A 15056-nucleotide genomic window follows, 5' to 3' on the forward strand; every position below is an offset into this window, starting at 1 on the left:
GCTGAGTGGTAGCACTGTGCTTTCTTAAAAGAATGAATAAATGTGTTGTCTCTTCTGACTTGCCATTTCATGATAAAAACCAGACTTGCTCCTCGTGGTTAGTATTCGGCTGATGATTTTATATATGCTTGTTTTTAATAATAATAATAATAATAATGCATTTTATTTAAAGGCGCCTTTCTTGGCACTCAAGGACACCGTACATACATTTTTGTTCTTTTACATAAAAAATCTAAAATCTAAAAAAGCTTAAACTTGTAAGATATCAAAGCCTCTGATTGTTTGTGTCAGCTTGGAATACTCGTTGTCATTGTACCTTTTTTATTTGACACCTGGGAAAGCTTTTTGTCAAAACAAATTATGAAAATAAATGTCTCAAATGCTTTGTTAATGTCCAGTGTTTATGTGTGATTGGCCTGCATCCCACGGGAGGCGACTGTTAAGCACATGACTCATGCAGATTCAGATCAGCTCATGTAAAGCTACAGATGTTTATACTGCAGTGCTGACAAAACACAGACAAACGTTAGTATTCATAGTGAAATAGAATGAGAAATTAGCTGAAGTAGTCCAGTCACAATAAACAGCAACATGTATAGAGGAGGCCCGTGCTTTGAACCAAGTTCAACTTACCCAGGAATATATTGTATCTTTTTATGATGTGGTTCGACTGAACAGCTGCAGTGGTCACAAAGCAATATTAACTCAGTAAGTCAACCTATTTTGCTCTAATCTAGCCATGAGTGTCTTAATAAAAAATACTCAATGATCTGTTGCAAACTTGGACTAGCCTACCGAGGCCAAGCCCACAGGTGAACCAATTATGATATCAGACTATACAGTGGTAGATAATAATCAACTATAATGAATAAACTGTACACCAAGTGATCAGCATGATTCAGGAGAGGTCAGCGCTTTCTAGCCTCCGAACCATATGGTTCGAATTACGGGGGGTATTGGGGGGGTCTGACTCCCCTAGATGAGACTTAGACCCCCCCCTCCCAAAGTAGATGAAAATAATAGTTTGGGGGGTACTGAAAATTTTTTAATAAAATATGATGTTAGCCTTTCCAAAATTGTATGTATTTAAATGCAGTATTACCATCACATCAATTCAGGAAATAATCTAATGAAATACGATTTTCAAACCCTCACCCCCATTGGGATGTACCATTTCTCAGTACGTTCAGTTGTTTGCTATGGTTCTTCACTAGCTGTCAAACGTACGTAGCCTACTGGGTGCGGGCGCAGGCGCTGGTGTGTGCGAAATTAAGAGTAAGTGGCTGAATCAACTTTAAATTCTGCCTATGGTTTTGACTACCATGTATATCATCATGCGTTGTATTTTGTGGTAAATGTTATGAGCAGCTCGTCATCTAAACAGGTTTTCAGAACTGTCTTAATTTGGTTGTTCAGTATTTGTCTCATCCATAATGTAGTCATATCTCTAGCTAGATAAATAGCTAAAAGTTCACGCAGCTCCTGAAGCTCTCTGCACCAAGAAAATATTGTCAGTATCTTGGAGAAGGTGTTTGACATTTCGGTAATCTGTGCTATTGATCTGTATGCATTTCCATGTTTGCATTGCACTGCTATACCGAAAAATATTTTTTGACTGTTATGTGGCGCGCAATTTTACGCACGGGGCGCACCGTGAAACAGTGTTTATCCGTGCCCGAATTCAACCCTTCCTATAACGTGTAGGGTGCATTGTGCTTGCTAGTATGATTAGTTTTTTTTACCTTGTCGGCCAGCCAGCCACTGTCATATGACCTATATTTCGAAGGAAAATTGACTGTGAACCACAAGTGTGAAATCGTGTGTGTAAGCCTGTATAAAATGGAGAGTGACGTCACCAGTCAAAATAGCGGTACCCCCCGAAGCTCATGGTATAATTCGAACACTGGGCGGAACTAGCAGTCTGTATTTAAATGACGAATACAGACTACTGCCACCTGCTGATATGTAAAGTTATTTCCTTTAAATAGATACTTTATTTATCCTGAGGGAAATTCAGTGTCTAGTCACATGGAAACAGTCAAAGATATTTAAGTTATATAATGCTGTGTAAAAAATACACAGTAGTATCAGCAAAGACCACGGTCCAGTTGGTTCCTCACAGGTTGGTATAGTAAAGTCTTATGGCCTGAGGGGCAAACAAACTCCTCAACCTGTATGTGGAGCAGGACAGAGACAGCAGCCTGTCACTGAACGAGCTTCACTGCCAGACTATGGTGTCATGTAGAGGGTGGTGGACGTTGTTTATAATGGTCCAGGTTTTGTTCAAGGTCCTTGCATCTGCCACCGATGTCCAGTACTACAGCTCTGCCCCTATCACAGAGCCTCCTTATGTATTAGAATAGAATAGAATGTCTTTTATTGTCATTGTACAAGTACAACGAAATTAGGGATCAGTTATCAGTTTATCCAGCCACGACGTGCCCTTCTTCATAGTGCTGCCTCCCAGCACACCACAGCGTAGAAGAGGGCACTGGCGATGATAGTCTGTTAGAACATGTCCAGCAGCTTCTGGCAGATATTAAACGACCTTAGCCTCCTGAGGAAATAGAGACGGCTCTGACCTTTTTTTGTATACTGAGTCTATGTTAGCCGACCAGTCCGGTTTGTGATTCAGATGTAGAGTCAGGTATGTACAGGACTGAGCCGCCTCAACACACTCCCCATTGGTGGTTACAGGCTGCAGGTGGGGCCTCAACGTCTAGAAATCCACTACCATTTCCTTGTTTTTAGCTGTATTGATCAGAAGTGGTGGTTCACGCTGCACTGTGCGATGAAGTTGTTCTTGTACTCCTGCTCTTGTCCATGCCTGATACACTCCACAATTGCAGTGTCACAGGTGACGTAACTCTGTGTTGTACTCGAAGTCTGAAGTGTACAGGATGAACAGGACAGGGGAGAGCACAGTCCCCTGTGATGCTCCAGTCTGTTGCAATAGTACCGGCCGTTCCCCAACCTGACATACCGAGGTCCCCCAGTGAGATAGTCCACTATCCAGGAAGTGAGGTGTGAGTCCACTCCCATCTCTATTAGCTGGTCTCGCAACAGCAGGGGCTAAATGGTGTTGAATGCACAGGGCATTTGGCAAAGTTGTTAAATGACTGCTGTCGAGAGAATTTGGATCATTTCTCTGCTAGCTTTTGTGGTAGTGTCTGAACGACTTCCGATTTTTAAAGGAACCAAATGGAACCAAACTGGAAACTGATAGGATTGATTTATGAGTGATGTTCCCACAAGTCTCATGCAATCTCCTCCAAAAAAAATTCATACTGTCATTTTATCTTTTTAAGATCAAGCAGCAAGTTCTGAATGCACTGATGGTGTTGGCTGGTTACCCTCTCGTTCCTTTTAAACAGTCTGTTGCCATACTCTAAAATGCAGTGGTCTTGCTTAATAGAAGGTGATTCATGTCACTTAAAAATTTCTAATATGCATCAGTAAACTCATCTGAAGCAGGTTCAGCGAAAGCACACAATGCTTGGACTCGTTTTGCCTTGTTTGGATGTTTTGGATGTCTGAGGTTTGAATTTGCAGAACTGAAAATGTTGCCACATCACTCTTCTTGTGAACAATAGCAACAATATGCTTGGCCATATCTGTGATGGTACATTTTGTTCTCATCATTTTTTCAGTGGATACTGCTTCACCATGCTGAGTAGGAGACCAGTGTGGCAGGAAGTGTTCTTTTGAATCTGTTCTGTGTGAACCAATCAGACGCATTTCGATACATGTGAGCTTACCACCATTTCACATCCTTCACTCACTCAAAAAGCAAGAAGTCTCCTCACAACCACAAGCTCAAACGAGATGGTCGTGTTATGGATTACATTGCTTTGTCTTCATCCTGTATGTAAGTGCTCTTTTACTCTGTCTAAATGTTTCTTAGCAGAGAATTTGCACACCAGATAGGTCATTTTGAATTGTTACTTGTCCACATCATACACTATATTAATTTTCTCTGTGTGTTTACATTCAGATACGCTGATTCCAGTGAAAACAGTTCAGTTTGGTCAACCAGCAACTTTTACATGCGTTATACCTGATGGCTTCAGCAATACACAAATCCACTGGTACAAGCAGAGTGTTGGAGATACTCTGAATGTAATTGCGACATCATGGAAATCTACAGCAGCAGAGTATGCACCAGACGTTGTAAAATCAAGATTTGACATACGTACTGATGAAAGTTTTAGCAACCTGACTATTTTGAGGACAGTTAAAGAGGATGAAGGAATGTTTCACTGTGCAATCACAGAGTGGATTAAGAGTAAATGGAGTGGGACATATTTGTTAGTAGCAGGTAAAAATGTCATCGACTAAAATTCTAAACATGATTTGAAAAATGTTACAAATGTGTTTGGACGTACTCAGTTTTTAATACTGTTTTGTTTTGAGCAGGAAACACTGAGAGTTCATCAAACTATACTGTTGTTCAGACAGTATCAGATCCAGTCCATCCAGGAGACTCAGGGACTCTCCAGTGTTCAGTCCTCTCTGACTCTGAGAACAAGACGTGTCCAGGAGATCTCAGTGTGTTCTGGTTCAGAGCTGGATCACATAAATCTCCTTCAAACATCATCTACACTGATGGAGATACAAGTAATGAATGTGAGACTGAGAAGCGATCTGATATTCAGAAGAGATGTGTCTACAGCTTATCTAAGAACATCAGCTCCTCTGATGCTGGGACTTACTACTGTGCTGTGGCCACATGTGGAGAGATATTATTTGGATATGGAACCAAACTGGAAGTTGGTAGGATTGATTTATAAAATATGTTCTCACAAAGTCTCATGAAATCTCCTCTGCAAACATTTATACTGTCTTTTTATGTTTTTAAGATCAAGCAACAAGTTCTGAATTTGCTGTGCTGGTGATAGCAGTAATCTGCTTGGTCATATCTGTGATGGTGCATTTTGTTTTCGTCTGTTACCAAACTCCAAGAGCAGTATGTGAACAATATGATGGTAAGTTCTGTTTAAATATTTGAACTCTTTATTGAATTAAATGTAGCTATGCAAGATATGATCTCATCTTCTGGACTAAAATATCAGCAGACGTTTCTGCATATTGGTCTTCAGCACACAGTGTCAACAACTGAGGTGCCAAATGTTGTGATTTTTAGTTTGTTGACATTTAAATTTTGAATTGATTTGTTTTATTTGGAAGAATGTTGTATAATACAGATCAGAGCATAAAGCCGCTCTCCAGACGGTTTATAGCTACTGCTTATTGTCAACTCTTGCCCCTAGTGGATTTAAACATGCTGAATCATCTGAGTGTGAAAAACCTGATTAAAAAAGAAATATTTTTATTTTATTATTCATTTTCAGAAAACGTCTGGTCACAAGTTGTATACCTCTGGAAGAAAAGCACTGAGACAAAGAAGAAAGGAAGAGCTGAAGTCCAGAGGAAGTACTGTTTGTCAAGTTAAATGCTGATTAATGTGTGTTTCTGTGGACCAGCCCTTTACAGTGGGAATGAATAAATAACTGTTGTGGGTTACTCGCTCGCTTGCTACTTCATGATAAAAGCCAAAATTGTGATGCAGACTTCTGCCAGTATCATATTATGACTTTGCATAATGCTTATTGTTATATTTTTCCTGTAAGAAACGCAGAGATTTAAAGTAATAAAAAAAGCTAAAGCATTTAAGCTATGGTATTGAAACGTGAACATTTTTTGTTATACTTTTGACACTGAAATATGTATCTTTTATATATATTTTTTTCTTGCCATGTCTCAGTGCCATGTGTAAATGCACATTCTGAAAATAAATTTTTGAATGATCAAAGTTTATGTGTGATTGATTCCAGACAGAGGAGGTGACATTCAGTGGGAAACGTAAGTGCATGATACAAACAGATCCTGTGCAGCACAGTTATATATGTTAGTCACTACTAGTTACTATTATGTATTGCAGTGCTGGTTGTGTGGTGTATAGCCATTTAGAAGAACAAACCAAGAACATACCAAGCAGAGGTAGTCCGACTACAACAAAGAAGTAACCTAAGCTCTGTGCTACAAACCAAGTTCAACATATCCAGGAAATAATTTTCCACTCCACTAAGTCGAACAACAGCGATATCAATAGGAGATCACACCACAGTGGTTGTCAACTCAGCATGTCCACCCAGCTGAGTTATCTGTGTTTTTATCACATGACCTAAGCAGTGGATCGTTCCTGTATCACACCATATTCTGTTAACCATCAGATGTAAGTTTACCTCAAGCAGCAATCATCTGGGCTAAAAATGAAACATTTAAGCTAAAGCTTAATCTGCAAAAACTGTAGTTCATCGAATGGCCACTTGAGGCTGGTCTCAAAAGTCAGTTAATCCCCACAAACATTTATGATAAATGTCCAATTTAACAGCAGAAACAAACATTCATTGCAACTGTATGGCACATGTTTATTTATACAACTCATTGATTTTAGTTATTTTAAGGCTTTAAGTTACACATAATGAGGGACGAGCACTTTAAGTGACAGTTGGTTGCTGTTACAGGTTGATAGCTGCCCTCCTCAACGTCACTCACGCTCCACCTCTCTGTCTGTTAATCTTGAATTAGGCTGAGTCAGATGAGGGGACTGAGACGGCGATGGTATTCACACTGAGCTTAGAAACCCACGCTCCAGGAAACTTATGGCTGACGTCACAGAGGGTTTGTCCATCTTTATATTCAGTACCGTACAGCCCATGATTAACCTGCATACGTCATACACATGCTGACTTGTTGGTGTAATTACACTCTCTACCAGATGAAGGAGACAAAACGTTGGTACCCTAGATTTGATATTTTAAGTTGTATCTGCTGGAGGAGTATGAAAAATAGTAATAAAAGTACTGAATTAATCTATAATATTCATCTTCAGTACGGATCTGTTCCTTATTACAAGTTTCATCCAATCCATGAAGGCCCTGAATCTCCCTCCTTCCCAATAAAACCTTTAGGGCTCAGTTTCATTCATTCCAGCTCCTGACCATGACTGGTTCCTCTCACAGCTTACTCTGCTCCTCAGTCCCATGCTAAAGTCGAATTACGGTAATCTCTTCTCTTGGTTTAAAAGTGACCCTCATTCAGTTGTCTCTAATTTGAAAACACTTTTGGTTACTTGCTTTCTTTTTATAATCACTTGCAAGCAGCTACTGGTAGCTTTGTGGTTTTCTGGTTACTGGTTGCTCATGTGCTCTGTAGAAACTCACTTGTGAATATTTGTAGCATTGAGCTTTGTTTGACTGATGCACTGTGGCATCTGTGGATCTACTTGGTCAAATTTACACACAAACACAAACATCAGCTTCCATTAGTTAGTGCCAGTCAGACTTTGGGTGCTGGTTGCCATTGTCTTAGCTTGTACAGTGAGCATAGCTGATATCTGTGAAAGTTTTGTCTCTCTTTTTCTTTTTGATAATCCACTAAACAATAAATAACTGAGCTAAATGAATAACAGAAGTTTTTAATTTGCTTCCCTTTCCCTTAGTTAAGCTGGGACGCAAGAAAAGAAACCTTTTCCTGATTTGTGATAACATCACTGAATTCGTAGTCCCATTCACAGTGAAGATTTCACAGTTCACACGAAAAAGAGTGAACATTATCTGTAAAAAAGGTTTGTTGTTGAAAAAAACAAATGACTGACTGGATAACTAAGAAGTGCTATGATCCTCAAAGACCTGGACGAGAACAATGTGGCAGGAAATGCACTTCTAAATTTGTATTCTGTGATAACCAATCAGATGCATTTCACTGTGTGACATCCCACATTACATCACAGCCAACAGTCAGTGAAATACCAACAAGGTCTCTAACAAGAGCAAATGTCAAGATGATCGTGTTATGGGTCACACTGCTTGTTGTTCATCAAGGATGTGAGTGCTCTCTAAGACTTTGCAAGTATTTTCGTGTATGGAGTTTCATGCGTACTATCTTTGCATGCTGGATTTTTTTAGATCATTGTCACTTATTATTTTGTGTATTGCATGATTTCTTTCATTTCAGATACATTAACTCCAGTCATACCAGTTGAACTTGGTGAAACTGTTACCTTAACATGTGCTCTGTCTGATACTGAGATCACCAGTAAAGAAATCCACTGGTACAAACAGACTGTCCCAGATACTCTGAAAACTATTGTGAGATTGCGGAAATCTGTGATGCCTGAGTATGCACCAGAGTTTTCTAACTCAAGATGGGAAGTTAATAATGATAACGATTTCAGCAACTTGACCATTTCAAAGATAACCCAGGAGGACGAAGGACTTTATCACTGTTCAGTTGCAGAGTGGCTCAGCAATATTGAATGGAGTGGGACATATTTGTTAGTAAAAGGTAATACGTCATCTAATTTCATTAAGGTTAGTCAATATTTTAGCCACTGATCTAAAACTTGTCTTTATAAGCAGGAAACACTGAGAGGACATCGAACTATACTGTTGTTCAGACAGTATCAGATCCAGTTCGTCCAGGAGACTCAGGGACTCTCCAGTGTTCAGTCCTCTCTGACTCTGAGAACAAGACGTGTCCAGGAGATCTCAGTGTGTTCTGGTTCAGAGCTGGATCACATAAATCTCATCCAGACATCATCTACACTGATGGAAATACAAGTAATGAATGTAAGAGGAAATCCAACACTCAGAAGAGATGTGTCTACCGCTTCTCTAAGGACATCAGCTCCTCTGATGCTGGGACTTACTACTGTGCTGTGGCCACATGTGGAGAGATATTATTTGGAAATGGAACCAAACTGCAAATCGGTATGATTGATTTACACAATGCGCTCTTACTAAGTCTAATGATATCTCCTCTTTCAAAAACATTCATACATTTGTTTTTATGTTTTCTAGAGTCAGCAACATGTTCTGAATTTATTGCGCTGGTGGTAGCAGTAATCTGTTTGGCCATATCTGTGATTATAAATATCGTTCTCATCTGCCGTCGAACTCCAAGAGCAGTATGTGGACAATACGGCGGTAAGAGCTGTTTACTGTATCTGTATATATTTAATACTGTTGTGGTTTTACTCAGAAAGTTTTGTTCAATGGAAATAGTGTCACATCATACATAACAGGACAAACCTTTAGGCTAAATTAAATAAGTTTATAGATAAATATTAATAATTAATGTAGAATTACACAATTTTGTGTAATTTCAAGTCTCCGTATTTCATGTTTCACCCACGCCACTTTAAACCTGACCTCTACCAAAGTAATACATTTTAGCTCATTGATATTTTTAAATTTAGCTTGTTGAGTCAGCTGTGGATCCTAATCCAAAAGTCAGATTAAGTCCATAATATTTCTCTTTTTATTCATCATTAGGGTCTGAAGGCAGCCCTTCACAAGCAAAACCAGACAACTTGAACCAACCACTTGCTGTTAATGTAAGTAATGATTCCACGTAATATGATTTGGTGTTATTGTATGAACACGTTTCCCAACAAACTGAAGTAACAGTATGACTATTTGATCCGTTTTATCTGCTGCAAAGACTGAAGATGATCTGAACTATGCTGCACTGCGTTTCTCTGGAGGGAAACCTACAAGAGGAAGAAAGAAGAAAGAATTGAATGCAGAAGAAAGTGTGTATTCTCATGTGAAATGTTGAATGTGAGTCAATAAAAAAATGTTGGTTTATGATCTACTTGAAAGTAAAGGATTGTAACAGATTGTTTCTCATTTTATTTAAAGCAAGTTGTTTTATGACAAAATCCTGGTGTACATGCTCTTAATTTTACATAAAGAATTTTTGTATAATATGTGTTTGTATATTTTATGATTTTATTATAGAAATATTAATCTAATCCAAAAAAAAGTGAAGCAATTTAATTTTTTTCTGAAAAATGCATCTTAACTGAGGATTTTAAAGCAATTAAATCTTTAAATTGTCTGGAAGGTCAGAGGGTAATGGGGGTAGGACCCAAATGCAGGACAGAGTGGGCTGAGACAGGAGTTGGCACAAAAAAGTATTTAATTAAAAACAAACAAGACAAAACTAAAGGCGCTGCACAGATGGCGGGTAATCCAAACGTGACAAAACAAAACCACTAGGAGTCATGAACATGGCAGGGTGACAAGAATACGGACCAGTAATCGACAAACATGACAGAGAACAAAGGGGAAGGCAGGGCTATAAATACACACACAGGGGACAGAGGGTTGACAAGACACAGGTGAAACAAATTAAGGTGGAGTACACAAGGAGAAACCAATGAACTAATCATTCATTCATTCATTCATCTTCTGTACCCGCTTATTCCTGTTCCAATGAACTAATCAAATGGAAAAACACAGGGAGTAACACAAAACAGGAAACCAAGAACTTAACTAAATAAAACAGGAAACAGCACCCCCAGAAAAACTAATCACCAAACCATGACAGTACAGACAGGGCAGAGAGTTCGGGGGACAGCCTGGAGGCCAGGCAGACATGACAGAGTTCTGGAAGGAGGCCGGGAGGGAGTGCAGACTGGACAGGCCACTCAGGAGCAGGATTGAGGACAGGAAGGGCCCCGGGTAAAGGCACAGGAACAGGAGCTGGCACGGGAACAGGAACAAAATTGGAAACAGGAGCTGGCATGGAAACAGGAACAAGATCAGAAGTCACCGCAAGAACAGGAACATGAGCCAAAGCAGGAGCTGGCACGGAGACAGTCCGAGCTACCTCGGGAACATATCTCAGTATGTACTTAATCTTATCTGCCCATGGTAAAACTCTTCATAGAAATCCTCGCTGTTAGAGATCCTGCAGCACAGCCTCTAATTGTTCTGGTCACATTATCAAATGTGCATGTTAGAGTTCAGCCAAAAGAACAGGAAATAGCACACTGAGTGTAACAGTTCTTCCTGTTCTTTGTGGCTAACGTGATGAAACTGAAACTGACTGCCATCAGTAAATAATAAATTAGGCAATAAATGTTTGAACAGCAAGTTAGTTTTAAGTCTTTTGGCATTTTTACTTTCTTAAATATTGACTGGGATGAGGCTTTACTCACTTTCATCCACTGCAAACGTGATTTTATAAGTTGTTAGCTAGCCAGCTTCCACTAAGATGCAGAAAGATTAGTTCACTCCTGCAGTGGTGCAGACAAACAGTTGCTCTTCAAGTGCTTTGTGTTGGTAGAGGAGTAGCAGAGGCTGGGGTCAGTACTGATGAGGCAGATGTAACACACTCAGTTTCAAATCAGAAACAACAATTAGTCTGCACATGGTCAGCAGGATTCTCTCTCTGACTGTAGAAAAGAGCAGATGCCTTCATCTTTGATGTTTTCAACAAAAACTAACTTTGATTTATGATCTCAGTTAAGGTAAATGAAAGCAACGCAAACACTTCTGTCACAGTTATTTCTTGTTTAGTGAATTCAACCAAAGGAACAACGGTGACAGCCAGCACCCCTGCTCTAAGTGGATCAGACAAATGGCAACTGATGATGAAGTTTCTAGGCAGATGCACAAATGCCTCAGGATGTCACATAAATCAGCTAAAAGAAACCAGTATCAGACCCAGTCCATCCAGGAGACTCAGTGGAAGCTGGTGGTATTGATTTATAAAATATGTTCTTACAAAGTCTCATGCAATCTCCTCCGAAAACATTTATACTGTCTTTTTATAAATTAAAGTGCTTTATTTGTCATTATACAGCGTATACACTATACATCATACAACGAAATTGCATGGTCGGATGGAGGGTTAGTCCTGACCAACTGTGGGACAACCTGACCTGGCGTCTAGCACCCATGTTTTGATAATGGGAGGAAACCAGAGTGCCCGGAGAAAATGCGCGCATTTTGTTTTAAAGCCGCTGTCCAGATGGTTTATAGCTCCTGCTTATTGTCAACTCTTGCACCTAGTGTATTTAAACTTGCTGAATCATCTGAGTGTGAAAAGCCTGATTAAAAAAGTAATATTTTTATTTTATTATTCATTATCAGAAAACATCTGGTCACAAGTTGTATACCTCTGGAAGAAAGGCACTGAGACAAAGAAGGAAGGAAGAGCTGAAGTCCAGAGAGAGTGTGTTACTTGCGCAGGAAGATCAGGATCTATCTTCACTGAGATGGTTTAGCCTCACAGAAACCAGAGCTAATGTGCATTTTCTTTAGGAGATTTCTTGGCAAACCATTCAGCCTTCATCACTCAAAATTACACATGTCAGACCGATGGCAGGGGAACCATCTAAAAGACTTCAGACTTCAATATTTATCTTGTCACAGACAACAAATACGAAAATCATGTGTCTCAGAGATTGCTTTCATCAGGGGCCTGGTAATTAAGTTCAGGTAGAGCTATGTTCTCATAGCTAAATAAAAAAATAATGATAATAAAAAAATAAATAAAATACCCCTATGTAGTCCCAAACATTTCCTTTAGGGCAGTTCTGAAGCTCAGTGAGGATGTCTTGGGCCATCGCCATCTTGGTGATATCTTATAATACTGGTTAATTAAGAAATCTGTAAAAGTCTTTTATGCCCTACAGTAACACTCTAGGGTTGAAATGAGTCATTTCCAAGTATTTCAATGAGTGCCCTATCAAGAGTTATGATGCAATACATTTAAATGGATGAGTTACATAAAAATGATCTATACATACTGAGACCTTCTTTGTACCAGACTATCCATTTTAACTTTAACGTTTGGCATTCAGACATGGGCATTTACATGGTTTTGAGATAAAAATCAGACCTAGACAGGAGCTAAAATGAGCATTTAAGAAATACACTTCAGAGCAGTATGAGACTGGTGTGGCAGGAAATGCACACTTTGATCGTACATTGTGTAACAACCAGTCAGATGCGTTTTGTGGTCTGGAGGCCACACCTTCTAACACTGAAATAACTAAAAAGTTTCCTAATTAACACAGTCTAAAGATGGCCTCGTTATGGGTTACACTGCTTCTCTGTCACCAAGGATGTAAGTGCTCTCTAGTTAATACATATGTAATACGTAATACATGCTATCTAGATTTTTTATGTCCTAATTTTATTACTATGTGACTAAATGCTCTTTATTGATTCATGTGTTTCTGTATTTTCTGCAGATGCTCTGGTTCCAGTGACCACAGTTCAACTTGGTGAACTAGCAACATTCACATGTGCGTGGCCTAAAGAAGAGATTACCAGTGGTGCTCTTCACTGGTACAAGCAGAGTCCCGGGGATATGCTGAGATTAATTGCAAGACTACAGAAATACACGCAGCCTGTGTATGGAGCAGCATTTTCTGCCTCAAGAATGGAAGTAAAAGATAATGAGAATATAAGTAATTTGATGATTTTACTGACAATTCAAGAAGATGAGAGAATGTATCACTGTGCAGTCATTGATCTAATTGAGAGTACCTGGAGTGGGACCTATTTGTCATTAAAAGGTAATTATATCATCTGTTCATGCCAATGTTTTAGAATTACTGTAGACCCAGAACCACTTACTGCACTGCTCTATTATCTTTAATGACTTCAAGTCATTTCTGGTATATTACCCTCTTTTTTTCCTATGCAAAGTTTTTACCCAGAACCTGGTCTGACCTGGAACCTTGTTTATATTTCCGCACTATCAAGAGTTTTTGTGTCATGACACATATCTCTAGAATATTGTTCAAATGTGCCAGTGGATGTAATTTTTTTGTATCACTTAGGAAACACACAAGGTTCTTCAAACTATACGGTTGTTCGGTGGCCGACAGTATCAGACCCAGTCCATCCAGGAGACTCTGTGACTCTCCAGTGTTCAGTCTTCCTGACTCTCTCTGTGTTTATGTGCTTAGGAAACACTGAGAGGACATCAAACTATACTGTTGTTCAGACAGCATCAGATCCAGTCCGTCCAGGAGACTCAGTGACTCTCCAGTGTTCAGTCCTCTCTGACTCTAAGAACAAGACGTGTCCAGGAGATCTCAGTGTGTTCTGGTTCAGAGCTGGATCACATAAATCTCATCCAGACATCATCTACACTGATGGAGATACAAGTAATAAAGGTGAGAAGAGATCTGAGACTCAGAAGAGATGTGTCTACAGCTTCTCTAAGAACATCAGCTCCTCTGATGATGGGACTTACTACTGTGCTGTGGCCACATGTGGAGAGATATTATTTGGATATGGAACCAAACTGGAAACTGGTAAGATTGATTTATAAAACATGTTCTCACAAAGTCTCATGAAATCTCCTCGGAAAGCATTTATACTGTCTTTTTATGTCTTTTAGATCAAGCAACATGTTCTGAATTTATTGCGCTGGTGATAGCAATAATCTGCTTGGCCATTTCTGTGATGGTGCATTTTGTTTTCGTCTGTTACCAAACCCCAAGAGCAGCATGTGAACAATATGATGGTAAGTTCTGTTTAAATATTTGAACTCTTTCTTTAATTAAATGTAACTATACGAGATAAGACTGACCACGATCTCATCTTCTGGACTAAAATATCAGCAGACATTTCTGCATATTGGTCTTCAGCACACAATGTCAACAACTGAGGTGCCAAATGTTGTGATTTTTAGTTTGTTGACATTTAAATTTTGAATTGATTTGTTTTATTTGGAAGAATGTTGTATAATACAGAGCAGAGCATAAAGCCGCTCTCCAGACGGTTTATAGCTCCTGCTTATTGTCAACTCTTGCCCCTAGTGGATTTAAACTTGCTGAATCATCTGAGTGTGAAAAACCTGATTAAAAAAGTAATATTTTTATGTTATTATTCATTATCAGAAAACATCTGGTCACAGGTTGTATACCTCTGGAAGAAAAGCACTGAGACAAAGAAAGAAGGAAGAGCTGAAGTCCAGAGGAAGTACTGTTTGTCAAGTTAAATGCTGATTAATGTGTGTTTCTGTGGACCAGCCCTTTACAGTGGGAATGAATAAATAACTGTTGTGGGTTACTCGCTCGCTTGCTATTTCATGATAAAAGCCAAAATCACGATGCAGACTTCTTTGTGTTCAGTGTTTTGCCCATATCATATTATGACTTTGCATATTCTTGTTATTTTTTTCCTGTAAGAAAAACACAAAGAGATAATAAAAATAAAAAAATAATGAAAACAAAAAAA

At 39.1% G+C, this 15056-nt stretch overlaps 2 protein-coding genes across 2 annotated transcripts; both read left to right on the plus strand.

Moving 5' to 3' along the window:
• Window positions 1-2267: 2267 nt before the first annotated feature.
• Window positions 2268-5666, plus strand: LOC311491326 (signal-regulatory protein beta-2-like; the record flags this gene model as incomplete). The annotated part of the gene is made up of 5 exons (XM_084549232.1): window positions 2268-2351; window positions 3928-4318; window positions 4417-4773; window positions 4860-4985; window positions 5352-5666. 5 exons carry the CDS (start codon window positions 2268-2270, stop codon window positions 5450-5452), a joined length of 1059 nt encoding a protein of 352 aa, XP_084405358.1. The 3' UTR covers window positions 5453-5666.
• Window positions 5667-6621: 955 nt separating this feature from the next.
• Window positions 6622-9380, plus strand: LOC311491328 (uncharacterized protein; the record flags this gene model as incomplete). The annotated part of the gene is made up of 5 exons (XM_084549234.1): window positions 6622-6684; window positions 7971-8349; window positions 8424-8774; window positions 8865-9028; window positions 9339-9380. 5 exons carry the CDS (start codon window positions 6622-6624, stop codon window positions 9378-9380), a joined length of 999 nt encoding a protein of 332 aa, XP_084405360.1.
• Between the last annotated feature and the right edge of the window lie 5676 nt (window positions 9381-15056).

The sequence above is a fragment of the Chelon labrosus genome (assembly GCF_963514085.1).
Source record: "Chelon labrosus genome assembly, chromosome: 8".
Taxonomy (NCBI): domain Eukaryota; kingdom Metazoa; phylum Chordata; class Actinopteri; order Mugiliformes; family Mugilidae; genus Chelon; species Chelon labrosus.